The sequence below is a fragment of the Pseudoliparis swirei genome, chromosome 3 (genome assembly GCF_029220125.1).
Source record: "Pseudoliparis swirei isolate HS2019 ecotype Mariana Trench chromosome 3, NWPU_hadal_v1, whole genome shotgun sequence".
In the NCBI taxonomy this organism is placed as follows: Eukaryota; Metazoa; Chordata; class Actinopteri; order Perciformes; family Liparidae; genus Pseudoliparis; species Pseudoliparis swirei.
The window spans coordinates 20,839,112-20,866,744 of record NC_079390.1 but is presented as its reverse complement, the minus strand read 5'-3'; the positions used below and the strand labels follow the sequence as shown (position 1 = coordinate 20,866,744).

At 41.7% G+C, this 27,633-nt stretch overlaps 2 protein-coding genes across 6 annotated transcripts; one reads left to right on the top strand and one right to left on the bottom strand.

Moving 5' to 3' along the window:
* Positions 1-434: 434 nt before the first annotated feature.
* On the bottom strand, positions 435-17,443 carry uimc1 (ubiquitin interaction motif containing 1). 4 transcript variants are annotated; one of them, XM_056411329.1, is made up of 24 exons: positions 17,373-17,443; positions 16,928-17,045; positions 16,418-16,488; positions 16,163-16,284; positions 15,732-15,813; positions 15,398-15,516; positions 14,777-14,957; positions 14,426-14,592; positions 12,815-13,519; positions 12,084-12,132; positions 11,842-11,948; positions 11,075-11,184; positions 10,664-10,853; positions 9,500-9,604; positions 8,190-8,245; positions 7,253-7,434; positions 7,092-7,156; positions 6,259-6,358; positions 5,375-5,683; positions 4,765-4,846; positions 4,552-4,654; positions 4,304-4,361; positions 3,682-3,715; positions 435-3,138 (listed from the first exon to the last, which is right to left on the bottom strand). In XM_056411329.1, exons 4-24 carry the CDS (start codon positions 16,262-16,264, stop codon positions 2,946-2,948), a joined length of 3,099 nt encoding a protein of 1,032 aa, XP_056267304.1. In that variant the 5' UTR covers positions 16,265-16,284; positions 16,418-16,488; positions 16,928-17,045; positions 17,373-17,443; the 3' UTR covers positions 435-2,945. The 4 variants fall into 4 exon arrangements, with proteins under 4 accessions (XP_056267304.1, XP_056267303.1, XP_056267306.1 ...); XM_056411328.1 differs by having other exon boundaries at positions 16,966-17,045; XM_056411331.1 differs by having other exon boundaries at positions 4,304-4,352; positions 16,966-17,045.
* A 587-nt stretch (positions 17,444-18,030) lies between these two features.
* znf346 (zinc finger protein 346) lies at positions 18,031-25,595 on the top strand. 2 transcript variants are annotated; one of them, XM_056411548.1, is made up of 7 exons: positions 18,031-18,204; positions 19,714-19,817; positions 20,533-20,628; positions 20,981-21,131; positions 21,285-21,548; positions 21,650-21,749; positions 22,232-25,595. In XM_056411548.1, the coding sequence occupies exons 1-7, from the start codon at positions 18,144-18,146 to the stop codon at positions 22,476-22,478; spliced, it is 1,023 nt and encodes a 340-aa protein (XP_056267523.1). In that variant the 5' UTR covers positions 18,031-18,143; the 3' UTR covers positions 22,479-25,595. The 2 variants fall into 2 exon arrangements, with proteins under 2 accessions (XP_056267523.1, XP_056267522.1); XM_056411547.1 differs by having other exon boundaries at positions 18,032-18,204; positions 21,282-21,548.
* Positions 25,596-27,633: the final 2,038 nt, after the last annotated feature.

Sequence of the window (27,633 nt, the reverse complement as noted above, 5' to 3'; positions counted from 1 at the left end):
TGGTTTCAAGTATTCAACTAACTATTTTAAATATTTCTTTGGACTTGCCCGACAAACAGTTCTAGGTTTCAGAACTCGACATCATTTCAGTTCAGGTGAACGTGATTCTTAAAGCTATCAGCCGAGTTTACGTCCCAATCATATTTAGTTTGAAGCAAATTCCTTAAAAATTGTTTTAAAAAACGAGCACAAAGTAAAGCGCCACTCTCGTGTTGATTGATGGAGACAGACATCTGTGGAGCCACTCTGCATCTAAAAGATCACGAGTTAATATAAAATGATTTCCACCTCAACGAACTACAACAGAGAAATACAGATTTTACGAGTAATAAAAATCTAATGATTATGATGTATGATCCTATATGACTTCGGGTATCTAGAGAAGCGCTATATAAGATGAATGATTATTATTATTATTATATATCCGTCACAAATAAAAGTACATATTTTATACTGTACATACTTTTACTGAGGTTACATTGTCAATGCAGGACTTCAACAGTGTGATATTAGTACTTTTACTTGAATTTAAGGATCTCAAAACTTCTCCACCACTGCTCTTAACATGTTGACAGAATTACATGTTGCACAATCACATACTGGTGTGTGTGTGTGTGTGTGTGTGTGTGTACTTTGGTCCTGAAGTCTAGACAGACAATATGTGTTTTAACTTCACCCTCAAACAGCTTTTCATCTTTCATTTGAACTCCACTTCGTAACAATGAGACCTCCTGAGCCTCCACCCCGAGGTGGTGCACCCGAACATTGTGACAGAGACTTGTGCAACCAAACAGTCCAAACAGTCGCCCCGCCGCCGGGTTGCAACAGAACTCAAGTGAAATGTAACGACGGCCGCCCGTTGCACACAAAAGGATGAGACAAACTGTTTTTGTGATTAGTTTTTTTCTTTTCTTCTCAAGGGACATAAAGGAGAAAAAAAAAAGCAAATAGTTTCACCCACTGAAAAACATCCCGGAGCGTCCCCCGGTGTGTCTCCTCCTCCAGTGACCCGACACGCGTTACCGTGGGTTACAGTGGGCGGACTTCTACTAATGCCACTCTAAAGTGCTGATACAGTATTCAAGGTATAAAAAAAAAGAAAAGAAAGAACAACAAGCAACGTGGATCTCCATCAAGTTCATATTTCGGGGTGATAAAGATGGTGCAGGGAGAAGAGGAAGCAGACTAAATAAACTACTCGGAGCAGAGAGAGAAATGATTTCACAGGACGACGAGTTTGAGCTGCTTGATCGATTGATTTCCCCCCAAAAAACAACAACAAAAATGTTACGGTGACGTTTGCTTCCATCACCGAGAAGTTTCTGATTTAAACTGAGAACTTATGTGTTTTCAGGCTTCAACTTAATTGGACTTCCGTCCAGTTCCCTCTGGTTAACAGATGCGCTCTGACAGGAAGTGGCTTTAAATCCCATTTCATGGGGTAACAAATGTCAACAGACAAACTGATTGCATCAAATCTGGTATTTTTAGGTACTTTAAAAACATACATGGAACAAACTGATTTCCTTTTCTCTCGGTCGTTCCTCTTCTGTTTGATCTCAAGTGCTCAGTAGCAGACTAGAAACAAAAAAAACTGTGAAGTGGAGGGACAACTTTGTAATTATTAGCTCTAAATAAAAGTAAAAAGTGTTTGTCCTGAGGGCGGCGCCAGAAAAAAAGGCCATGTCGCAATCTTCATAACCAACGCTCATCATCTCTGCGGTGGCAGACGTCAGTGTGCAGGATGTTGACTGGAGGAATAACTTCTCTAAATTGCCTCTCATACACACACATATGATGAGTGGACTCATCAACTGATCAAATCGATCCTCTCAGGACACTTTCCCAGGTTCCATCTCCTGAAATGAGGATGAATGAATTCTCTGCTCGCTCTTCTTCATCCAAAAATATTTGGGTTTTGGACCTTTTGGTTGGATTCGAAGATGTCATTTAGAGCTCGAAATGACGACTCGTTATATTTCCTACCATTTTTTTTCTCTCCAGACAAACCAAATAATTGATTAATAAAAAAGATAATCTGCGGATGAATCCATAATGAAAATAAATGCGAGTAATCGGCTATAATTCAACAATTGTTGCCATTTTTCTTCTGGCTGCGGCGGAGGAAGATGACATCAGCCGACACAGTTCTGATTGGCTGGTTGTTTGTCCACCAATCAGATGTCTTTCAGAGGCGACACTTAGCTTATAATATCGGCATTAGCTCAACATTAGCGTAACAAAAGCCAGCATGTGAACACGTGTACAGTTAGCGCGGTGCATTTAACATTTTACATTACCATGACGATGATTTAACACATTTACATGCGGACATTGGCAATATTTGGCATGGTGCGGCATTTCCTTTTCTAAACTTAAGAGTGCTGACCTGCCGGGGGCCCGAGGTGAAACATCAGAGCATCGAGTAGGATTCATCTTGTGGAGAACATGAATATCTTTACAAAGTTTCATGGCAATCCATCCAATACGAGTGGAGATATTTGAGAGCTAAGTGGCTGCTTCTGATTGGCGGGACTCCAAACGATAACTTCTCATATGTCAGGGTGAAGGCCGGTAACACGCCGTTAGTAGGAATTGGATTTGACACGGGACTGAAGTAACATGAAGGAAATGTTTCAAGACATAAAGAGGTCGTCTGAAACCCCTTTAAACACATACAAACATGTCGTGGCACAAAGAGAGTTGGAATAAGGCTCCTTTGAATAAATCGTCAGATTTTGACCATTCAAGTGGTCAATTTGTTGTTGTTTACCTGCATAAATATGTGACATTGGAAAGGTGTTGAGTTTAAAAAGAGTCTCTTTTTGTAACGGCAGTGTCACGTCCAACCTGTTGGGGTCTTTAGTTAAGGCTCTGGTTTCCGGGACTGTCCGTCATCATCACCATCATCATCATCACCACTAGCGGTCTGCAGGAGGCCGTCCTCATCTTCGTCTTTGACGCAGCGTCTTGGCTTGCTGCTGTTTTTTGAAGTCGACGAGGCAGCCGGTGGCCTCGGAGATGGGAGTGAAGGCTCTGATGGGAGAGCTGTTGTTCCTGAGTGATGAAACGCCGCCCCCCGCCTCCTCCTCCTCCTCCTCATCATCATCGTCGTCATCCCGCAGATCGATGACGTCTCTAAAGGCGAACGAAGAACACAAGAAATCCAGGCTCGTTAAAGCAGAACGGAACAAATGTGTCCAAACTGGAACGTTTCACCTGTAAAGAAGAAAAGAATTGGCCTGGAAGTCACCATTTAAATATTTAATAAACGTAAATGTGCCCTGCTGTTTGTGTTGAAATCGACCGGGTACGTATTATATATTAATTAAATAGTTGTCTTTTGCTCTGTTCATTTGCAGCGATATCATAACGTCTGATCTCTTCTAACTTTGATCTGATCGTCACGCAAAAAAGGTCAAAAGTATTCAATTATAAAATTACATAAAACTTCTTTTCGCCAGTTTAAAATGTTGAGAATTTTGTTCCCACGTAGTTTAAACTACTCTTATATACTTATTAAAAGTCTTTGTAACCTGATTCACAAGACACGGTTCAATGCACACTGTCCTCCCGATGCTGACTGAGGTCACGGAGAGATTCTGGATCAGAATGTCCACAAAGATAAATGAATATTGTAACTCAGATCATAAAGTCACAGCGTTTCTCAGACGTCTTTACCCCGCGTGGAGTTTGGATCCAGACGGCCCGGCCTCTGCGAACACAGAACAACAAATCAGTCAAAATGTGAATATTTACTGCTGATCATTTAGTTTGAGGCTGCAAAACAAATATATTTACACATTTATTGTTAATTAATAAAATAATTATGCATTTATTCATCATTGTGTCTATAAAATTGCAAAAAAACAATGAAAAATGCCAGTTGAACCCCAATGTCTTCCTATTGCTTGTTTTCCTTAATCGACCTTTAAAAACTTCAACTTTGAATAACATATATTAAAGAAAAGCGGTACTATTATATTATTATGTAATAGTATAATAATAATAAGAATATTATAATAAGAATAAGAATAGTATATAATATATTAGTACTACTATTTTAGAGGATCAAAAAAGAGAATCTTCATTACCCAAGATAGTTGATTTTGATTGATAATTATTTTTCTGTTGATTGAATAATTGGCAAATAGTTTCAGCTCTGGCAGATAAACTTGTGATACAAGGAGGAGAACATCAGGGCTCCACCAGAACATCAGCTCAGCGTCGGGTCTGAGCTCCATCTAAACTGTGGAGGTGAGTCCAGATGTTCCCACCGGCGTCTTTCCGGTTTCAGACTCACCCGAATCTCTGCCCTCCGTTTGCTCCAGAGCCGAGAGCAGATTTCCCTTCTGGAAGGTCAGAAATGTAAATATATAAAAATGCATTATGTTTCGTCATCAACAGATCAAATCCAACACATACAAAAATGAATGTGGAACGGGTCTAGTCACCCTTTTTTCAGTTTCAATTCTACTCATCTTCAACCTTGTGCGAGAAGATGTTAACGTTGTGTGTTTTACGATGGGTGTGTCGGTGTGTGAGGCTTACTGCTGCCGTCTTTGACGCCTGCCGCTGGATGCAGAGCTCTGTGTGTCGGCTGTAGTCCCTCAGGGGAACGGATTTCTGACAGATGTAACATTTCTCTTGATTCCTGCGGAACATTGAACTGGATTTAAAATACTAAAAAACAAAAACAAAAAAAGAGCGTGTGTGAAAACCCGGAGCTGTTCCGTGAACCCCTGACGGGTCAGACCGACTCACTTGCCCGTGTTGGGGGGTTCATACGCCTCCTCAGCGGTCGCCTCCGCTCTCCTCGTTCTCTTCCTCCGAGGCTTCAATGACACTATACAGTGAACAGGTGGAAGTATTTTAAACCAGCAACACAATAATCAAACAGAGTTTAACAAAGATGACAGTTTCAGGCATGACAATGTATTTAAATTACATTAATTATTACTAAGAGGTTTTTTGCATTTCTCTGTAAGTATTCAGTTGAGTTCTATAGGAGTACACATGGATGTTTTTTTTTCTCTATTCTTTGGGAGTTTTTCCTGATCCGATGTGAGGTCAAAGGTCAAGGATGTCGTATGTGTACAGGTTGTAAAGCCCTCTGAGGCAAATTCATGATTTGGGATATTGGGCGATATAAAATAAACTGAATTGAATTGAATTAAAATAAATAATGTTCCTTTTCGTTGACCACCCCAAAAAAATCCTAAGACATCAAGTCAGGCGTGGTTAAGAGAGGAGCAAGTAGTTGTTAAACAGATATCGCTATGAATGTTTCTTTGTTTTGGATATTTTGCTATTCTTTAAGACGACAATAAGAAAAGACCACATCAAACCTGGCAGCATCAAGTGTTTCGGTCACCTTGGAAGCAGACTTTCTCGGGTCTCCTCTCCTCCACCACGGCCACCTCTCCGTCGCAGTACGCGGCGTGCCTCTCGATCTCCATCGCCGGGTAGGAGCCCTGACACATGGGACAGTCCACTTTGCTCTCGCGGCGATGAAGGAGGGCCGCCGGCTGCCGTTCGGGAGACGTCAGCCGTTGAAGCCCTGGATCCTTGATCTCCTCCACATCTGGATCGGCCTCGTCTTCCTCGATCCTCTCTTCTCGCACGTGTTCTCTTCCAACATCCCGGCTGCCGACTGGGACGCTCCCCTCCGTCTTTCTGTTCACTGCGGCGGAAAAAAACGTGACGCAGGCGCAGATACATTATTTAAAACTGATTTCCATCTCTGTAAAGTGAAATGTGAGCAAACAGCTCCGGCCCTTTGGTTGTTTGGAGCATCTGGACTGACCTCACACACACACACACACACACATCGAGCTAATCACTCGACACAATCCAGACTGTCTGCCGTCCTGGCTCCTCATTGGTGGAACGAGCTTCCCACTGACATCAGGAAGTCTCTACGTCTTCCCCCGGAAAATAACAACACATCTTTTTCGACTATATCTTAAATAAAAACAGACTAGGACTTCAGTGGCAATTGAATGGCACTTACTCGTGGTACTACTTGTGGTATTACTCGTAGTACTACTCGTGGTACTACTTGTGGTACTACTCCTGGTATTACTCGTGTTATTACTTATGTTGCAAAAGCAAAGAAAATATGACCCTGTCTTCTTCTTTTTGCGTGAAAGTACTGGCGACCAAAACCACAGTTTGAAAACACATTATGGAGTTCAAATTAATCACACGACAAAAATGTCCACCTGGTGTATGCAGGCCTTCAGCGTGCAGCCTTACCATCCACCTCCATCTCTTCCTCCTCCTCGGCCCCGGCTGGAGAATCGACTTGCAGGATCATCTCCACCTCCGGCGGCTCTGGACTCTTTTTACTGGCAAACTGAAAGAGGAGGAAGTGGTCAAACAGCTGGTGTTCCACGTGGTCTTCTACGGTGTTGTAGTGACACGTGTTCCTGGACGTCTGATCCTTGAAAGACATGCCGTAGAAAGCGAAGCCGTCTGCCGGTCTGCTGTCGTTCATGTGAAGCATGATTCCACTTTTTGAGGTTTCTGAATGTCTCATTTTTGTTTTTATTACCATCGATCTAAAGTAAAGTTAAAGACACTATAAAGTACACACTCAAGCAGAATCAGTAACTTCGTTTAGATCACTTCTTAAAACCCATTTTTATAGATCAGCTTTTAAGTAATGTCGTCCTTTATTTAGTTTGTCTGTTTTTTATTTTTATTTAATAAATTATTTTAAGTATATATATGTATTTAACCATTCTATTTGTTTTGCCTTGATTCTCTGTAGAGCACTTGGTAAACTTTCTTTTTAAAGGTGCTATATAAATAAAGTTATTATTATTATTAGTGTTATTATTATCATCACTATTATTATTATTATTGTTATTATTATCATTATTATTATTGTTATTATTATTATAAAGGACAGTTGAGTGTATTCTTTACGACGTCTTTTACGGATCTGACCAGTTTCTTCATGTTTAAACGCCGCCGGTCTGCAGGCGTCGTGTCTTTGTAACATTCCGCCCAAACTGTGACGCTTCAAACTGAATTTAACATCCTCATAAACTTCATAATCTACAGAGTCGAGTATTTAAACTCACCTCTGCTCCTGCGTCAGGCGCCATCAGCAGATCTTGCGTCCTGTCGTCGTCGCTCAGTTGAGTTTCTGTTGTGACAAATTTACAAAACAGAACTCTTTGCTTTAAAAGGCCCGTTGACACATTACATAACATAAATACATTTCACCACAACAATCCAGTACCTGGGCAAACCACACAGTCATCAGTATCCGCCTGTCCTTCTTCTTCTCCATCCTTCTTCTCTTCTCCTTTGCCCTTTCTTTCCTCCTCTTCATCCTTCTGGTCTTCTTCATCCTCCTCTGCCTCGACCGAAAGTGTATCCGTTGCCTCGGACACATTTTTGCTTCTCAGTCTGATGCCACGCCTGAAAACGTGTTGAAATAAATAAATAAATAAAACAGCCGTGTCAGGTTAGTAGTTCAGTCCTATTTACTAAAAGTATAATAATGATTAACTAGTGACACGTGGTGGAAGACAGACATTACTGTTACTGCAGACAAAGTATGTGTACACTGTTAACGCTATCAGGAGGACTCAAAATGACTTCATGCCAAATATAACCACGACATTCATCAGTTGTGTTTAGATGATCAGTATTTACCCAGAATGCAGCAGCAGAAAAACTGGTTGAGCTGCTCACAGCTGATATAAAAAAGTGATTTATTTCATTGAGTATTTATCTTTTTAATTCATTGTCTGACCCTTTTTTTTTTTATTGGGAATTTATTTGAAGTGTGTATGTGTAACATTTAATCTTACTTGTCCTCCTGATTTGTGAAATGGGCAAAACATTGTTTTAAAGTTTATAAGTTGTTGAAAATCCATCAGCACAGATCCTGCATAAGTTTATTTGTTTTCACAAAACAGAAAGTACATTGATTCAATGTACACCCACAATCAAAATAGCGCATAAGGACACACATAATTACATCATTAGGACACCGTGTTTCTATTCCTGACTTCACTGCAGATCTATTTCTTCTTTGAGGACTAACTTTGTGGTTTGAGACTGAAGAGCCACCTCGCTGCCTTACCGTTTGCCCCTGTGTGACCGTGAGGGCTAACAGGATGCGAACGCGACAGAATGCCGTGGTAGCAATAGCCAGTAAAGTGCGTTACCTTCGAAGAACAAGCTGTGGAGGGGACTCAGCAGGCGACTCCGGTGAAGGGGACTTCTAGGGAGAACACATGAAGCTTGTGAATGACTCATGATGAACTGGTTCAACCATCAGACACAACAGCTTTGTTGTTGTCAATGTTACGCTCATTAGTGTCTTCAGATCACAGCAGGAAGGAAAAACATAGACAAAGACAAGAGAAGTGAGATTTCAATAGTGTTCATAACATATATATCATATCAATATTGACTTCTTATGCAATCTTGTATTTTTTGGAACCAAACGTGACGCGAGAGGGCGGAGCTCAGCACAACCAAGCTCTAAAAAGGCATTTTTACCAAATGTTACAATTATATTTCGAGGAAATTCATAAAGGGTTCGAGTCAAAGCCGCGGAGAACTCTCAGACTGGACATTAGCGCGGTGGCATCCTGTCAATCACTAAAGCCCCTGAATGCATACCCTGCTTTACGCTCTATTGGACTCTAAACTGACCATCATTTATGAAATGACATCATGCTGTATTAAAAAAGACTTGAAACTAGAGAGAGACCATAAACTCATGTTTACAATGTTTTCCGAGGGAGAGGTGGGGTCACTTTGTCATAGGCTTCTATACAATCGGATTTCCTGTTGCAACCGGAGACGCTGCCTCCTGCTGGCCATTAGAAAGAAAGGTCTCCCTTTCCCACTTCTCCTGCTTGTGCCTCAACACATGGGAACTTTCTGATTTATTCATCAATTTACGTCAATCTCTTTGATTTTTTAAATTTCCATTCCTCTTATTGCTTTCTCCCCTGGTTGTGGGAGGCTGTTGAGTGGGGCTGCTGTTGTATGTAATGTCTTGTCACTATAAATACAAATATATATTTCTACATCATTCAGAGCATTAATATAGCAGACAACTTTTTATAGTGTGAAAATATAATTGAGCCGATTATGAAGTCACTTGTGTGTGTGTGTCAGCTAAACATTGATGCATCCGTATGAACAATCTAATAATGTCCTATAAAATGTATCGGTCACAGTAAAAACAAGTACTTTTTCTCTGATACTTTAAGTACATTTAGCTGATAATACTTTGATATTTTTACTTAAATAATATTTTGATATGAATACTCCAGGCCACGACAGGCCTGAGCAGTTAGCTCTGGTCCATTAACCTCTAGATATGTACATTAACTCTAATTAGACATCAGCCTATCATATGAAGATCAATCCACTTCCTGTAGAGGCGTCATTGGAAAATAAAAAATGTGTGCAATGTCCATAAATATTCGTTGGAGACCTAATTGTGAAATCATCATTGTACCTCCGGCTGTGGCAGGACGGCCTCCCCCCACTCGGCCTTCCTGAGCAGACCCCTCTGAGCCTGCTTCAGACTCTTCTCGTACAACTCCATGTGACCCAGGATCACCTGACGCGATGGATGGGAAGAGCGTCGCAAGAGAAAAGGAAGAATTAGATGGCAAATGTATACAATTTGATTGCATGTGTGATGTGTGTCATATTGAGTGAATAACATGCTTGATAAAAGATAAATCTGCAAATTAAAATGTGAATCGATGTGCGTTTTCCATCCACTGCGGTCGTATGCAGTACAGATAGTTAAACAGCTGGTGGAGCCGCCTCTCAGATGAGGTCATTAAAGAGCTGTGGTCAGAGCTCAACCGGTGGGAAGCATGATGGACAGATGACATTTGTAATCGTTTCATGTGCGAAGGCTTCATTCTCGTCAACGCACACCGATCTGATGTTTTCAGCTCTTCAGTTTAAGTCACATGCTTCATTTGGATTAACTCGCCAAGCCGCTTTTCACCGTTGCATTTTACTTCTTCACATCAGCCAAGTGCAAAAGCGACGCTCTTGCAATATCTCTAGATGTTTGAGAATTTTCTGCATTTTGTATTAATATTTCGAGCTAATTTAAATTTACCAAAGACGGCTATTGCAAATTTTTCACTTTCAATTAATCTATCAATGACCATTTTGAGCTATCCAACTATTTAATCCACAAAATAAACTGAAATGTATTAAGTTGAAATAATAAATTAAGGTACACAACCATTTTTATTGTGCACTACTTGTTAAACGCACACACAGATCCATCACATGTATTTGAACCATTCTTCGTAACTTGTATCTTTCCAACCTGCCACATTCCCCCCCCCCCCCCCCCCGCTTTGATTTAAACATTTTGAGTCGCTCCAGATCTTTGGCGCCGTTACAAAAGACACCAGCGCCACCATGACAGACGGGATCGGGGGGGATTATTTGCAGCCTCTTACCTCTCGTACCATCAAATAACTCAATGTGGATGTCTACAGGTGACCTCAGAGGACGTGTCTTGACCATCAATCCTCGCATTTGAGAAGATGCAATGTGATCAACCGGACGCCTTTACTTGATAAATAACGGCAATCATTAAAACTGTTCGCTCAATGTTCTAATCACTGAAGATGACACTGATCTTCACCTGTGTGTATTCGTCCGGGTCCACCCCTCGAGGACAGAAGGGAACCCCCCAGTAGTAGTGCACCGTGGGCCCGCCTGCAAGCCCCCCAGGCGGGGCGGACGCCCTGCTGACCGATCCCTGACTGCTGGTTGGCCCTCGCTCTGCGGTGGAAGGCAGCTGTCCGCTGGTGGACGTGGAAGAGGTAGACGGCCTCGTTGTGGAAACGCACAGAGAGTTACAGTGAGCAAAGATGTGTCCTTCACTCTTTGATAAGACAAGCACACAGCTGTTGAATGTAACTCAGTACATTTACTTAAGTACTTAAACTTTACTGGAGTTTTTCTACGATGATTAACTCAGGACAACGTCACTGTCGGAGCCTGTTAATGTGATGCAGAGCCTCTGATCTCATGGTGTTGGTGTTTTCTCTACCTGCAGTTCGTCCCGGGAGAAGCTGCAGCGCGGCTCAGGGATGCATCCTCACCGTCTCCCCGATGAACGGGTGCCTCCTGCGGGAAGACCGGGCTGGGCGAGCCCACCGGCTGCAACAGACAGGGGGAGGAATCGTTAAGACCGGCAGCGCCTTCGGTTTTCCCTGATAAAAAAACAGCACTTTTATCACACTTCTAATAATGGCGTGTAGCTGATGACACACATTGCCAATATAGGATAATACTGATAATACGTGGAATCAAAGATTTACTTTTTTACAAGAAAGTGTATATATTTCAATTATTTGAACTGTTGATTGTATGGATAAATAAATCAAATCACTTTGTAGTTTTTAAGCCAATGCTTCTTAGGGAACAAGATCAATAGTGAGTCGCGTTTGTTACACATCAACCCTTTACAAAGAATCATTTTTAATTTTCCGATGGTTCAAATCCTCAGACTGGAACCAACAACGTGTTAGTCCGGCTTTCAATACTTTCAAAATGAAGCTCTCAGTTCCAAGCCCATTGGTTCCTTTAAAAATAATCAATACAAATAAGTCAGAAACAGAACGCAAGGGTGTGGCTCATCAATAATATTCCGATAACAATGGAGCTCTATGGCAAAGATCTTTTTATGGGATTTGTGGCTGAGAATATAGAATATCATAGTATTGATCCTTAAAATAGTTACAGAATAAATGTTAAGCAGTCCAGATGCAGGACTGATTCATTGACTGGCCCTCGACAGTGAGGACGCCTCCGTACCGTGACGTTGTCGTCGTTGTCAGACAAGAGTAGCGTCACATCGCTGGTCAGCTCCGCTTTGGCTGAGGAGTCTTTGGATACGTGATCGAGCTCCTCGTCTGCGTCATCTAGGAGCCGAAAACATCCGGAGACACACTGACCATCAGGTTCTGATCACATCATCCCCGAGTGAAGATTAAGACGGAAAAGACACACCCAGAGAGCAGTGTGTGTGTGTGTGTGTGTGCGTTTGTTTCACTGACCTGACTTTGATGACTTATGACCATCATTATTGTTAACAGTCTTGCCGTCCTAATTTTAAAAGCGGGAAGAAGATAAAAATGATCAGAAAAATACTGAAACATTTCTGAAAGCAACGAATTCCCCTTCAATGTCTGACAATCACATTGAATGTTTGAGAAAGATTGACTATAAAATAAAAAAAAACTCAACCAGAAATTGAAAATGAATAATAATAAGACTCCATAAAGTTACATTGAGAATAATATTTTTAAAGAACACCAAAAAAAACAGAATAACAATTTAAACAGAATAATAACAAAAAGGCGTTGATGAAATGTCACCGCAGCGTCAGACTGCTGTCTACTGCCATCATGCTGAAAATGAGGTAAACAGACTTTTCATCCTTGAATTCATTACAATATAATAAATATGTTGCAGAGCAGCGTGATGCTTTCTCGATAAGACCAGAGCTCCGCCCGTGAATCCATGAAAGCATGATGGGAAATATTGGCATCGGCAAAAATGTCGGCCGATATCAAACTGAGAAATTGCAGTCAATATATCATTTAATTTTATAACGTAAAATGTCTCACTCAGTATACATCTTGGGCCAAATCTCTTGAAAAATATATTTAAATCCGACTTTTTTGATTAAAAAAAGTACACATATTATTTTCAAATTCAAAGATTTCGGCCTTTCTAAGACGCTCCTGCCTACGAGATGAGCACTTTGTTTGACGCCTGAACTCACCTGCCTCAGACCCTGAGACGGAGACCCGGTGGTGGATAAATTCCCGTCACTGTCTGAACGCCTGAGCTCGGCGTCTCGGTGAAACCTTCGCAGTCTTCCAATCCTGCCGAACACCGGGCTCGCACAACGTCCGCCGCTCCGTCCCCCGACAGTCTCGGAGAACACGGGGCTTTTGCAGGTTGGGGACTTTTCCGGGGTCGGGAGGTTCTTCGGAAGGCCGGGGCTTTCTGGAAATACTGGACTCTTAGGCCGAGAGGACGTGGACCTCACAGAGGAGGTTAGACTCTCATCGGAACAGAAAATGAACCCGAGGTTACAGTCGCCGTCTTGGGGTTCGCTGGAACCTGAAGACATCTCGTGCTGAGCATTCCTGCCAAATACGGGACTCTTGAAATACTCGGGACTCCGGTCTGTCTCTGTGTCATCTCCCTGATCGGCCTCTATGAAGACGAGACTCTTGGACAAAGGGAGGTTATGGGAGCGTTTGGGGCTTTTGGGAAATATGGGACTCTTGGCTGGAGTGGTCTGAGACTTTCGAGTGGAGGTCAAACTGTCCTGAGAGCAGACCACAAACCCAGAGGTCCTGCAGGCCTCCAGGAGGTCTTGGCACAGCCGGGGGACGTGAACCGTGGCTTTGCAGTCAGTGGAGGGGAAGACGGGGGATTTACGGAGCCGACAGTCGTCGATCTGGGTCGAGTCAGAGCTCTGATTCGTTGTTGGGAGAAGACAAGTACATACGTTATCAATTATTAGTTGCGTCTGTGCTCACCTAAAGAATGTTAGTCCAATATTTGCTCTGTTTTTGGTCTCTACCAACTCTTGAGGAAAACATTGGTAAAAGTATCAAAATAATGTGTGTGTATACAGTATATATAATATATTATATATATACATATATATTATTTTTAAATGATATACATATATATATATATATGTGTATATCATATATATTATTATTAAATTTTTTATATCGAATTAATCATCTGATTTATTCATAAGAATTAATAAAAATATAAATAATATGAATCATTAATTATTATTTTTTCCCCAATGCTTATCAGAGTATGTTCACTTTTCCCTTTATGAACTTTTATCACAGCAGATAAAATGCCATTGCTGTAACGATTATTCAAAAGCCACAATTTTGATAGTTGATGAATTCTTTAATTAATTTATCAAACAAAGAAACTAACAAATGTTAGGATTTGCTGCCTTAAAATGTTTGTTATTTCAAATGAAATAAAGGGCTGAAAAATCTTGGAATCACTTACAGAAAATTCATCAAAATATGTTGATAAGTCAAGCACATTCATGACAAAGGCAAAACATTTGCTGAATGTCTTTGGTTGAGCAAAAAGAAGAAGAAACAAATCACATTGGGCTTTGGAAAACTGACAGACGACATATTGAGTCAACCTGAAGTTGATAATGAAAATACTAACACTAGTTGATCTTTGGGTTCGGGATTTGAAGACATCTGCTTGGGCTTTTAGGAACCAGCAGCATTTTCCGACACTTTGTCGACTAAATATTGAATTGAATAACAAAATGACGGAAAACAAACCAGACCAATGAAGGGGAAAGATAAGACAGAAATCACTTGGGACGAACCTGCGGTGAGTCCGGAGGCACCGGGAGACACTCGGACCTGCAGGCCGAAGCCTGAGAGGAGATTTTCTGAGCCTGCGACAAGCCGGGCACCTCCAGCAGAGCACTTCCTTCCTTCCTCTTCCTCTTTTTCAGCCTGTTGTTGCTTTCTTCTCCTGTTGCTTTTGCTCCTGCGAAGACAATACAACAGGTTTTCAAATGCATCGACATTTCAGCGGTTTGATTTTATGAGCAGCTGCTGGTCTGATTGAATGCGTCCATTATATTTGTTTTTAATGTGTTTTTCGTTGTCAGACTTGGTGCCGAACGACACAAGAGACTGTAGGATAATAAACAACAACACCACTGGCTCACCTCGGTTCAGGTCCGTCTCTGGTGTGCAGACGTCCTCCGCTGCTTCCCGAATGATGGCGGACGTCGTCTTCCCATTTGCATACAGGAGTTTCCGTCGGGAGAAGATGCTGAGTGAAGCTTCGGAACCGGCGAGCAGCTGCCGACTTTGGGACGCCGGGCACGGTTCCGTCTGGCTGCCCATCTACGAGAGAAAAACCCACAAAGGGCTTCGGTGTTCACTAATCTCCATGGCAACAATATACACAAAAGCATGATGGGAACTGTAATTAAAAACCGTCGAACATATTTATCCAAAATAGAAGTAGGTCAAGCAACAGATGTGACAACATAGTATATTTTGCACAATCGGCTTACAGTATAAATATATATACGTATATATATATATACATACATATACATACATATATACACACACACATATATATACATATATATATATATACATATAAATAAATATATATACATACATATATATATACTGTACATATATATATACATATATACATATACATATACATACATATATATATATCATTACTGAGGCTCACAATATCCCATCTACACAGTTGTTTATTACAACCCTCCTGAAAGGATGATTAAAAAAAGACAAGCTTTACTCACGCTCTCCTGGATGGCCTTCATCATGGCCTCTTCCTCTTGCTGGACTCGGAGCGCGTTGACGCTGGCTTCCTGTTCACTCAGACGCAGCGCCAGGTCCATCATCTCCTCCTCGCTCATCTCTGAGAACAACAGTGACATGTTACCAAGTCAATAAGTTGAAAAGATAGGGTTGTGTATATAACTGACATCGGCGTCAGATGTGACTAATGCAGTGACTTAATTTGTCTGGATTAAGCTTTGGATAGCTTTCCTTTTTATCAAGCTTTAAACTCTGCTTCAGTCAAATATAAAAAACATGATGTGGTATTTTACTTATTGAGAAGCGGTTATGTACCTTTGGATTTTGATTTGTTTTCCGTCTCTCTTTTCCGCTTTTCTCTTGATGCCGGCGACAGAAGTGCCGACGAGAGCTCGTCCTGGAAGAACAAACGACCAGCGTGAGTCGTCGTGCTCTCGTTTCCTCCAGTGCATGGGAGTCTTGTATTTAAAAAAATCTGTGTTTACTGGGAAGCGACTTTGTGTTCAATTCAAAGTAAACAAACTATGTTAAAATTATTACCACAGCTGAATCGTCAAATTTACTCTTAAATACACGACACATGCAAGTGGCAATTTAATTATGCAACAGTTTGGGAATAACTGGTTGGAAACTAAATGACTCGTCTCTTGAGCTCCAACAAGGCGCTGCTTCAGTGAGCCGTTACTTCTGGAGCTACACAGATCAACCTGTGTTTATCTTGGCTGATTCTAGCTAATGTTCTTTACATCGTCGTCTCGGTCATCGAGAGCTTCGTCCTCCTGCGTGTTTTTCTCAACCAGTTGGCTTCCAGAGGGAATATCGCTCGCGTCATTGAGCCTCAAAGCCATCCTGGTCTGCTCCTGAGAAACTGTGACACAAAAAAAGCTTAGAGAGTTACCACATAATCCAGCCTCTTAAAATAGAACTCAACACTACAACGTCCTGCTGGTTTCCCTTGTGGCCGAGAGTGTAGCGGGCTGAAGCATTCACACGTAGCTCACCCGGTCTACTTTCGGCAAACGCTGGATTTGAGGCGCATCGGCCAATTTCATGGCTGTTGTAAAACCAGCCTCTTCGGTTTGAAAAAGAAGAAAAACAAATCTCTCATGACCCGTTTCAATTGGTTCACACATGTACAGATTCAACCAGTATCTTGAACCAACCACTCATGTATTCAGTGCACTAAATTACAGTCTGAAACATCTGCTATCTGGCCTTAATTCAACTCAGTCTGTCGAACAGTGGGGAGGAGATAAGCGAGTGAAAATATGTTGTGTTTATATTGTAAAAACATTTCTAACATTGTACGTAATGTTAAATAACAAGGAGTTAGATGCATACATACATTGGCAGTTTCCAAGCCCAAGCTAAGATAAACCTGATGCCATCACTGTGACTAGAGAATAGATCTTAAAGTGTGAAATCAGTTGAATTCAAGTTTGGAAATCTGATAAACCAGTTAGTGTGCAGCAGATTAAATTCGGATTTCAATGACACGGTTTCAGACTAACCAATGACAACAGAGCGCCCTCTCAGCAGCAGTATTTACCCGATGATGAAGAGGGTCCTCCTCTACCTCTCATCTGTCCGATGTGACGGCACGAGCGTTAACCCCAAACTTACTCGAGTCTGTGTGTTACAGTTGAAACGAAAGAGCTGAGCGAGGAGCCGGAAACGACTGAAAACAGATTCATTCATACGCTGACCGGGACAGCACATCTTTAGGGGGAAACATCGCCAGTTAAAGTTAGCTTACATAGCGCGAGTACATCGGTTGACAAGAAAACAAACTGACAACACGAGATCCTAAAAATAGCAAGGAAAATTCATATTTTAGATATTCTGTTTAATCAACCGTAAAGTTAAATCAAATTCCCTGTTTGTGTGTGTTGTTTGGGCTCCTTGGCTACTTGTAATAACGATGAAATAAACATTTGTCAGTGTAGAAAGACTCACATCAGAGTTTTCCCCACTTTCGCGGCGCCATGTTTGTTTCTTTTCACGGATTCACGTGACCACTACGTAAGGCGCGACCTTCATGCTGCCTGTAGCCAGAGCCGTAAACAGTCGCGTTAACGGAAGTTCTCAATGCTTGATTTTCACGTGGCGGGCAGAAACATGTACAAACCGAGACAGAATTGCGATTTTTGCAAATTAGTAGTAACGAAATTAATCAATTTCGAATATTCATATTGATCAACAAGGTGCATATTTCGATTATATCAATATATGTTGTGTTTTGCTAATATTTGAGGATTAGTAAGTAACATCTCGAGTTACCTGTCTTGTTGATATAACGCTAGACCAAAGGTCTCTTTGAGATCGTGGCGTTATCTATTGGTGAGGTTACAGATTGCCACCAAAACACAACTTAACACAATTAAATGTCTCTTATATTAACACATTCAACTTAAAAAAATATATATATATATATATCTTAATACGTTTGTCGTTGCTCTATAATAATAAAGAAAATTAATTCAATATTGACCGCTAATTTATTTATTTTTATTCGAAATTCTGTCTCCGATTTGTACCAGGATCTCCACGCGCAAACTACCAACCAAGTACTTCCTGGAAGTATCTGACATCCGGGAATCACGTGATAATCGAGCATGTTTGAACTTTCCTTGACGCGACTCTTATCATTATACGGCTCTGCATCTTCCCACTTGGGTGCCTGAAAGCGCCGCATGCGCACTAGGACGCCGCTTGCTTTGAGTTGAAATGATGGCCGTCCCGATGCAGACAGACGATTTTCCTTATTTACCTTCGGGCCCTGCGGAAGGTATGAAACGTCTCCTCACTATTTCAACGCGTGTGTAAAATACAATGTGCACGTCCGTGCATCCGGTCACAGTCGCGGGGGGAACGACCGTAAAACGCCAGTGTTGCCGGTGGCTTCCTGCGAGCTAACCGATAACCGTGCGGCAATGCACGCTGAGCTAATCTAAGCTAAGCTAAGCTAACCGTGATTCTGCTCCAAGGTCGATTAGAGCATGTCTTGCATGCGATGTGGCTCCACGCGGCTCATGAAGTATTTCCTCTGCACATGCACCGAGGGACGCATCCTGAAATTTGAGTCAATAGCGGTCGTTTTTTTGTCTTCGTTTTTTTTCTTCGTTAGGCCATATGCGGTTCTCTGTAATCCTCAAGTCTTCTTTGTGTACTTTGGGTTTTAAAAACAAAGACAAGAGTAAAAATATCAAGTAACAGGCAAAGAAAATTGCTGTTAGATTATTGATATAATTGGTAATGATAGATATAAACAGAAAAATGTGGTGAAAAACCTGCGTCCATGCAGAAGTTTGTCACGTGTGTTTTTTTTATTACCATTTTTATTTCTCTCTTTTAAGCATGCTTTATTAACGGAGCGCATTTTAAAATCCGGTTTGCGGAAAAATAAAAAATGCATTTAATTTAAGCGGTATGATAAAAAAAGGAAGTGCGTCACTGATGTCTTGAAACCAGAACTTTTCCCCCTCTCGCTCTGACGTAACATGAGCGTCGTTGTACATCGACTTCCCCCTGAACTGCCTACTGTGCATATTGATTCTGTACATACTGCTCATCCTGTATTTCGGCGCACATCCCCTTACTGTGTACTTGTTCTATATTTTTCATCTGCACCACAATCCGAACCTTTTATTGCCAAGTATGTTTTAACATGCAAGTAATTTACTGAAACGACAATCAACAACAATCAACACAGTGAAATAATTAAGTATATGAAATAAAGTGCACAGACGGGCAGGCAACAGTACTTTAGACGGTGTAAGTAAGTGTAGGTTTAAAGTGACATGTGTATTTAAAGTGAAGAATTAAGTAATGTGCAGGGGGAACTGCTTTTCGTGGCCTCGGTACTCTGTGCAATGACAATTGATTTAAATATAATCCAATGAACGGACATCTTTTATGTCTGAATGACTTAAAGCGTTAACGTTATTCGGCATCTCGACCCAACTCGGAGGGTAAAACTCTTCATAAAATGACGTGCTCCTTCCATGTCGCATCCAACCAAATTGTAATCCCCTGATTAAATACTTAATAATACGTAATAATCACATCAGTCTAGTATATCATCAGTTTTTTGTCTCGTGTCTTTTTATTTTTTAAGAGCAAAGACTAAAACTCAGAATTGGGCCCACAATGTGGGTCTGTGGACATCACTGAGCGGTCTCGATCAATAACGTAATTGTTGTTTGAACTTTTGCCTCCAATGTGTAGTTTTTTATATTTCATTATATCCCCGGAGATGTGACCTGATTTTAAAACCTCCTGTTTCTCTCTCCCCCAGTAAATAAGATGATACTGGAGCACGGCGACATGTTTTCTGACTCCCAGTGTAAAGTCTGCAGCGCTGTCCTCATTTCAGAGTCTCAGAAGTTGACTCATTACCAGGTCAGTGAGCCCACAGTCCGCTGCGTCGGTTTCAGGGGACTTCACTTATTTTTAACGGCTGCTCCTAATATTGGGGGACCGCTGGATAATTATTTGCGGGGAGGTACGACCATCCGGTGCCATTTACATCCATTGATTGATTTTCTTACTAAGAATATTATCTAAGATATCTACGAGACGGGATCTGGTCTTTGCTCTGTTCTCAAGACGATCCGAAACAGAAAAATACGTCAATTAAATCTGCATTATTGGGATTTTTTTAAAGCGTGATCCCAGAAAGCTTTGGGGGCAGAACGGACGCGTAACCAGCTGAGACTGCCGACCTAGAAAGTCAGTTTGTTAGTTGTTAAGAAAAGATGCAATGCCGTGTGGACAGAGGTCTTTACAAATATCACCTGGTAACTCTTAGTGCTAATAAAAAGGTGGGTTTAAAATAATTCTTAGTTTAAATACAAAGGCCGGGAATCATTTTTCTTTTTTTATTCGGGCTGATAAGACGCCCGTTTCAGTGTCGGAACTTTTAACTAGCTTGTCTTTTCCTGTGAGATTAGCTAAATGCATATTTATGAGCTAATCCATCCCTCATGGATGGATTAGCTCCAGAATGCAGAATGTTCATCCCAATTTCTCAAAGTAAAGCATGACGTCTTTTTTTAAATGTCGTCTTTTCTTTGGTCCGTGTTGTGATGAAACGTTTGTGCTCGTGTCTTTTCAGAGCAAGAAGCATGGCAACAAGGTGCGGCGTTATCTCTCCATCAAGAACGAGAAGGAGCCGGCGGTGAAGAAGTTCAAGTCTTCATCGTCCGAGAGCGTGAGTTTAAAAAGTGCCCCGTGTCGCGGCTCAAACGACACGTGACCTTTTGTTATCCCGAAACTTTTCCATGTCGTTTTTATTAGAATATATTATTAAATATGAATCGATGTAGTGGGAACCTACCCAAGGCTTTGTGGTGTGTATTAAATGTGGTTTTAATGTTAAATACACATTAGTGTGAAGATAAACTGCTGCATCTGTTGACTATCGCTCACAATTGATGTGAAAGCTTCGAGGGGAAAAACAACTTAATCCCCCCAGAGAGAGAGGGATTCTTTTTGTTTTTCTCCACCAGGACAAATGATGCCTCTTGTATCATGAATGATTTATGTTGCCGTGTGTTTGAAAGGAGGACTGTAACAACGGAGACACCGACCGGTCGAAGGCGTGTCGCATCTGTAACATGACCTTCTCCTCTCCCGTGGTGGCCGAGTCGCACTACCAGGGCAAAGTCCACGCCAAGAACCTGAGGCTGAAAGCCGTTGGCGCCCAAACTCCAGGTGTGCACGTTGAAAACCCGTGTTGCTCTTCTCACCTCCCACTTTCTGTTTCCCTTCAATTCTGCGGTTTTAGTTCTTTGCATTGTGAACATTGAACCGGTTGTATTCTGGAAGACGCTTATTGTTTCCACCGCGCCCCCCCCCCCGCAGCAGTAGCCTCCCAGACACCGGCGGCGGCGGCCCCGTCAAAGAAGAAGCCCGTGGACGATTCGAGCGCCGTGGCGGCGGCGGTGGCCGCGGCCGCGGCGGCGGGCGGAGCGGGCGAGAACAACGACAACCCGGACCGCTTCTGCGGCATCTGCCAGGCCTCCTTCAACAACCCGCTCATGGCCCAGCAGCACTACGTGGGCAAGAAGCACCGGAAACAGACGACCAAGCAGAAACTGATGGAGACGTACGGCCCGTCCACCGCACCAGGTCAGACCTCCCCGCCGCCTGCGGGCCAATCATCCATCACGTCCCTCTGGTCGCCGCGCGGACAATGACGCTCAGCTCTCGCCCCTCTCCTGTGTCCACAGCCTCCACACTAAAGGGATACCCGTGCACCGTCTGCAGCATCGAGCTGAACTCGGTGGAGCAGTACCAGTCTCACATCAGTGGCGCCAAACATAAGAACCAGTAAGTACACACTTATTTATTTTCTTCAACCTCGTAATCGCATTTCTTTCCTATTCTTTCAGTTCTCCACCTGTACACCAGCATTATTTATTTCTATTTATTTTATCTGGCCATATCTATGCATTTTTGGCCTCTGGTCTTCAAGTAAATTGTGTTTTTTTTTCTTTTCCATCAATGAAAAAATACTTTTTGTGCTGGCGCCAACATTTTCTTGACATGTTTACATATAAAGTTTGCCCCACTGCTGCATAATAAATACAACACTGACTCCATTACAGCCGTGTAGCCCCTCTGGTTTTAGCTTTTTTCTTTTCTTTAGACTTCTGATTAGTCAACATTGGTTTTTTCATGAGCTTCAATTGTGCGCTGGCATTTCTATCAGATTTATGTTTATAATCCGTCTGCATGCGGACACGGTTCAGCCTGACGGGGAGGGTTGTTTTTTTTGTCACAAAACGATCTTAAACTGTGTCTTTTGACAGCGTGAAGAAATCCAGCCAGAACACCACCGAGAACCCAGACCCCGTAGAAGAATCGTTCCAGGCTGACGTCCAGTACGCCGCCGGCGATAACCAGTACGCCGCCGAGGATAAGCAGTACGCCGCCGAAGATAACCAGTACGGCGCCGAGGATAACCAGTACGCCGCCGAGGATAACCAGTACGCCGCCGAGGATAACCAGTACGCTCCAGAGAACACGGAGTACTCAGAGGAGAACCAGTTCACTTGAGGTGTTGCCGGTAGAGACGGCAGAGGATTCGGTCCGGACTTGGAATGACACAAAACAACCAGCCCCCTTTAACACATTAACATCAACCTCCTGCCAGAGTCTCTTCCCAGTAGGCCCCGCCCCCTCCTCCTCCTCTCTTCCCCACCCCCAAACGGTCACATGGACCCTGAAATGCCCCAACGTGGTATTTTATCATTTAGTTCCCAACTAAAACGGTTCAAGTTTCCTAAAGGCCCAAACGCACTGAACGCGTCTCATCCGACACAGATTAGAAGCAGCGGTATTTTTAGGAAACGCTTTATATCCAGGCAGCCCTTTTTTTGTTCATAACGGATACCCTTTAACGCCGCGTCTTTTTATATTATTGATATATATGAATCAAAGCTAAAAGTAGATGACGGGAAATTGGCTTCACGCCATCTGCTCCCTTAGAAAATGTATCACTCGCTGTGGTGTCAGAGTGAGGCCTCGCTCCCCTCTTAAACCATCTTTGGTCCGCAAACCCCACAGCGTTTTATTTTGGCCTGCCATAGAGTTACAAATGGAATTTATGTTAGTGACAGCTGATACGACGCGTGTCATTTCATATAGTGGCGTTATTAATATTATTATTATTAATGGATTAAAAAAATTTGATGAAACGTCCTCAGGGGAGTTAATAATCTGTTCCTTTATTAGGAAAAAACTTTCGTCACTGGCTCCACAATCAAAACTAAAAGAGAGAAGGCACGTCAAACTGCTTTTGGTGCTTGTTGTGGCCTCTTTTTTTTCTTTTTTTAGCAAAAGGTGTGTCGGATGCTTTCAGTGCGTTTTGGCCTCAGTGAAACCGATGTGGTAAAAAGATGGTCAAACGTCTTCTGTCAGAGACCTGCGTACGGACTGGAAACCACTCTCTCCCTGGCGGTGTACATTAGGGCTGGGTATCATCAAGTCTGTCGACACTTGTTTTCCTGCAAATCCAACATTTTGTCTCAACAAGGACTTTGTCAAAATTAAACGGTAAAAAAAAGCGCAACATTCTTGTATTTTTAAGTGAAGAAAACGACAAATCTGCCGGCTCTCTACACTCTGTGTGCTACTGAGGATCAACCCAGCCTTAGTGTACATTCTAGGTGTCCCATTGACTTTCTTTGGCCCTGAAGTCCATCCTAGTACTTGTATTTACCTAAATATTGATTCGATAACTATAATCTGGCACATTTAAAGTACCTGCTCTAGACTTCTACATGTTATTGTTCACAAGTCACTTGATCCAAATACGTATTAAGGCCCTGGTTAAAAGCAATAAACCTAAATTATCCATTTAATTTGGAGGAGAATCTGCTTGAATTTGATTAGGCTTGACGCTAACAATTGAATCGTTTTAACGAGAAGATATCTCACTCTGTTGGAGTTCTGTGTGCAGAACCTCAGAGTACTGATGAAAAGGATTAGATTGTTATTGGCCGTTATTTAGCCAATACCGATCCATTAGATTATAGATTCTTAGGATCCACTCGGGACATCTGTATTATATACATGGAGGAAATAACAGGAGAATAGTTTAAAGTTTGGAGACAGCAGGGTATTGTAATCATTTAGCCCCCCCAGCTAATGTCTAACTAATACTAACACCTAGTACCAGATCAAAGCAGAGCTGCTTCCCGCTTCCCGTTTCTCGGTCTCCTCCTCACCTGAATCTAGTTGGTTTGCATCTCCAGTGAATGTATTTATTGAAACGTCTCCTCTTCCTCTGCTTCCTGCAAGTTTGAGCATCTCTGAACCTGGCGTTGGAGGCGTTGGCGGCGATGGCAAAGCGGCGAAATCGAACTTTGTGCGGCCGGGCGAGACGGGATATGGTTTGTAAAAAAAAACTGATTAGTTGAATTTGATGATAGTTGTTTTCTTTTTATCCGTTTTTATAAAAAATATATTATTTCTCTTGTTGTTAAATTCCAAAAAGGCTGACTGACTATCTCCAGAGCCTTTCCGTGGAAATGGTACTTGTTCTGCGTAAACGATTCAGTACCAGATTGTGATTTCCTTTTTTAAAGTTCAGTCTGGACAGAGCTGATATTTAAATAATTCGTTATTGACTTATTCTTGTTTGCAGATTTACTGCAAAACAAACCAATTTGATTAAGATGAATTTCATCACGCATTCCCGTGAGACATCACATTTGCATATCTGTAGGTTGCATGAGTGAGTACATGGTTTTATCGGAGACTCGTCGTTAATGCAGCTAAACGGGTTGTCGTGATCTCGGAGAGCCTCAACTGAAAAACGTACCAGAATTTGTCAACAACAACAAGACTTTTGTAAAGGTTGATGTCATTTTATAAAAGAGTCTGGAGGGTGTTGGAGAGATGGAAGGGATTATAATGAAAAACATATTGTCCTCAAGTGCAGTGGATCTGTAACAGCTGTGAGCTTAAAGCATAAGCTTCTTTTTTTTTTTGTACCGTTGAGTTTTGGTTTACTGAGATTTTTAAATACTTTCCTTCTGAGTTCCGGGCTTCGTAAACTCTAGAAGAGGCCGATAGATGCTTTCTGAGCTCTGTAATAATTACTGTCAATAGCAGAGATTTTCAACAGTGATGTCAAATTAGAAAGTGATGTCAATATTAGAATGTTTGTTTCATTTATTTCTTGTTCATTTGTTCTCATATAAAACAGTCGGTTGAATATTTCAGTATTGAATGTCTTCAACCATGTTGTTGTTGTTTTTTTCAAAGAGGGCTCCTACATACTGTATCGTTCATGGTGTATAGAAGACAAATGGCCTTTTTGTTTTGTTTTGTTTTCACCCTCAGCCTTTGTGTGTTTTGTGATTTAAGAATTATTTTCAATACATGTTGTGTATAACTGAGGGAGACAAAAAATGCATCAAAAGATGTGCATAAAGTGCAGACATGTTTTAAGAGAGTTGTTTCTTTGTTTGCCTTTTAATAATGCACACAGCTCTGCTTTTTATTCCAGTTTGTACAATCCTCAATTCCTTTCCTTGCCTCCTCTCGCGTTTTAGTCCCACTTAATTAAGAGGTTGGGCGGAGGAGGACGGGCAGCTAACAAAATGAGACCTCCTTGCTTTGGAGCAGTCGCTTTAAAGCAATGTTAATTAAATATGACGTATAGCACGGCTGTATTGTGTCTTTTATGACCACCATCATATTAGCGTGACAATTCTTATATATATACATGCATACATCCTCGCTCATATCTCCGCATTTCGGGAATTGTGACGTCCTTCCAGATGACGCCTTGAGAGATCGACTTCTGGGTCTCGGCAGGAGGACGAAGGCCCAGATGGGAAGACCTGGCGTGTTATCTGCTGACTTGCTGCAGTTTTTTTTCATTGGGGAAAAGCTGCTCCTGCAGATTTATTGGCATTACAGATGTACACAGTAATCATTTCCAGCTTGATTGGATCCAGTCAGATGTCTGAGAGGACTGCTTTTTATTTCAGAATAAATTTGCTGATTTTAAGATTAAGAAAGTCGTCTTTACTAATGGATGTAGTAACGCTGTACAACTGTTCAACCAGACCGTCGATCGAAAGGGTAGAAAGAGACAAAGTTCAGTAAAAATAGAAGAAATCACCAGTCGGTCATTCAAAATAAACTGGAAGCTGAATATCAACGTGTTCAGATTTAAATAGGAATGAGTTTTTATTTCAGTGTCAAGAGCAAACCAATGTCTAAAACAAGGTGGCATTAACAGGAAGTGTGTTGCTTTAGCAAAGCTCTATTTCTAACTTCTCAATGGATGTAGATTATTAGTTTAGGGTTGGAACATCTGGAATATCAGCTGAAGATATGGACACAAATCCCAGTTTAAACCTCAATGTAACCAGCGAGTAGACCGAGCCCAACGGTCCCATTGCGGTTCGTTCACGATCGAGAGTCACGCATGCTGTTCTGGACTGGAGAACAGAATCCGAGTTCCTACGACAACGAGGGGACATGAAGTATCGTGGAAGTGTCTTGAGGTCCTTTGCTCGTGAAGACGGAAACAAAGAGGAAGAAACCTCGAACAAGGGGAAACCAAACGAAGCTCGAGCGCCACCACATGGTGGTGCACTCACTCTGTGACGGGGCTGAATCATCTCGAGCTGGTGCAGACCTGTGAACAGTGAGCAAAACATGTTACATTATTATGCTAATGGTGATACTAACAGTACTATCTAACAGTACTATCAAACACATCTTCCTCTGTTGTTCTGTTGAGGCATTTAGATTCTTCTCCCAAGCAGCCTAATAGATAACATACTCGATTATAAGTGAAAAGTAATGAGTTTAAATGTTACATAGGTCAAATAACACAAATATTATCAGCATATTGTACTTAAATATCTTTCATTATGCAAAGTGGCTACTTTCACAGTGTTATTTTAGGCTAGAACATTATATTGTTCTGTGTTATCACTAACACATACATACAAGATAATAATAATAATAATGTAGCCAATTCTAGATATATTGTATATTACTCGATATTAGTACTTTAAATGTATTATGGATCAGATCATATAACCATTATGTGTTTGTTTATCTAAAAAGTAACTTCAAAAGTAAAATATATGAAGTATAATCAAAGTACAAAAAGTAGCATTAAGTTCAAATAAGTTGAGACTTTTCTGAAGTATCACATTTAAAATGATTCTCCTCACCTACAAAGCCTTGATTGGTGACGCTCCATCATATCTTAAGGAGCCTGTAGTACCATATTGCCCCACTAGAGGGCTGCCTCACTAAATGCGGGGCTACTTGTGGTTCCTAGAGTCTTAAAAAGTAGGATGGGAGCCAGAGCCTTCAGGTATCAAGCTCCTCTTTTATGGAACAGCTTCCACCTTCAGTCCTGGAGGCAGACACAGTCACCTCATGTGGACTGAAGACTTTCCTCCTGATAGTCTTATAGTTCGGGCTGAGTCAGATTCACCTGGTCCCGCCCCTAGAGATGCTGCTATAGGCTTAGAGCACAGGTGTCAAACACAAGGCCCGCGGGCCGAATGCTGCCCATCGCGTCATTTTATGGCCCCTCGCGGCTTGAAAGACATATGATCGCCTTTATATCCCGTGCTTTTAATTTGAAGGTTACAAACAAAATGGATGTTGTGTTATAATATTAGAGAAATGTTCTTGTGTACAATATTTCTACTCTCGAATAAACAATAAT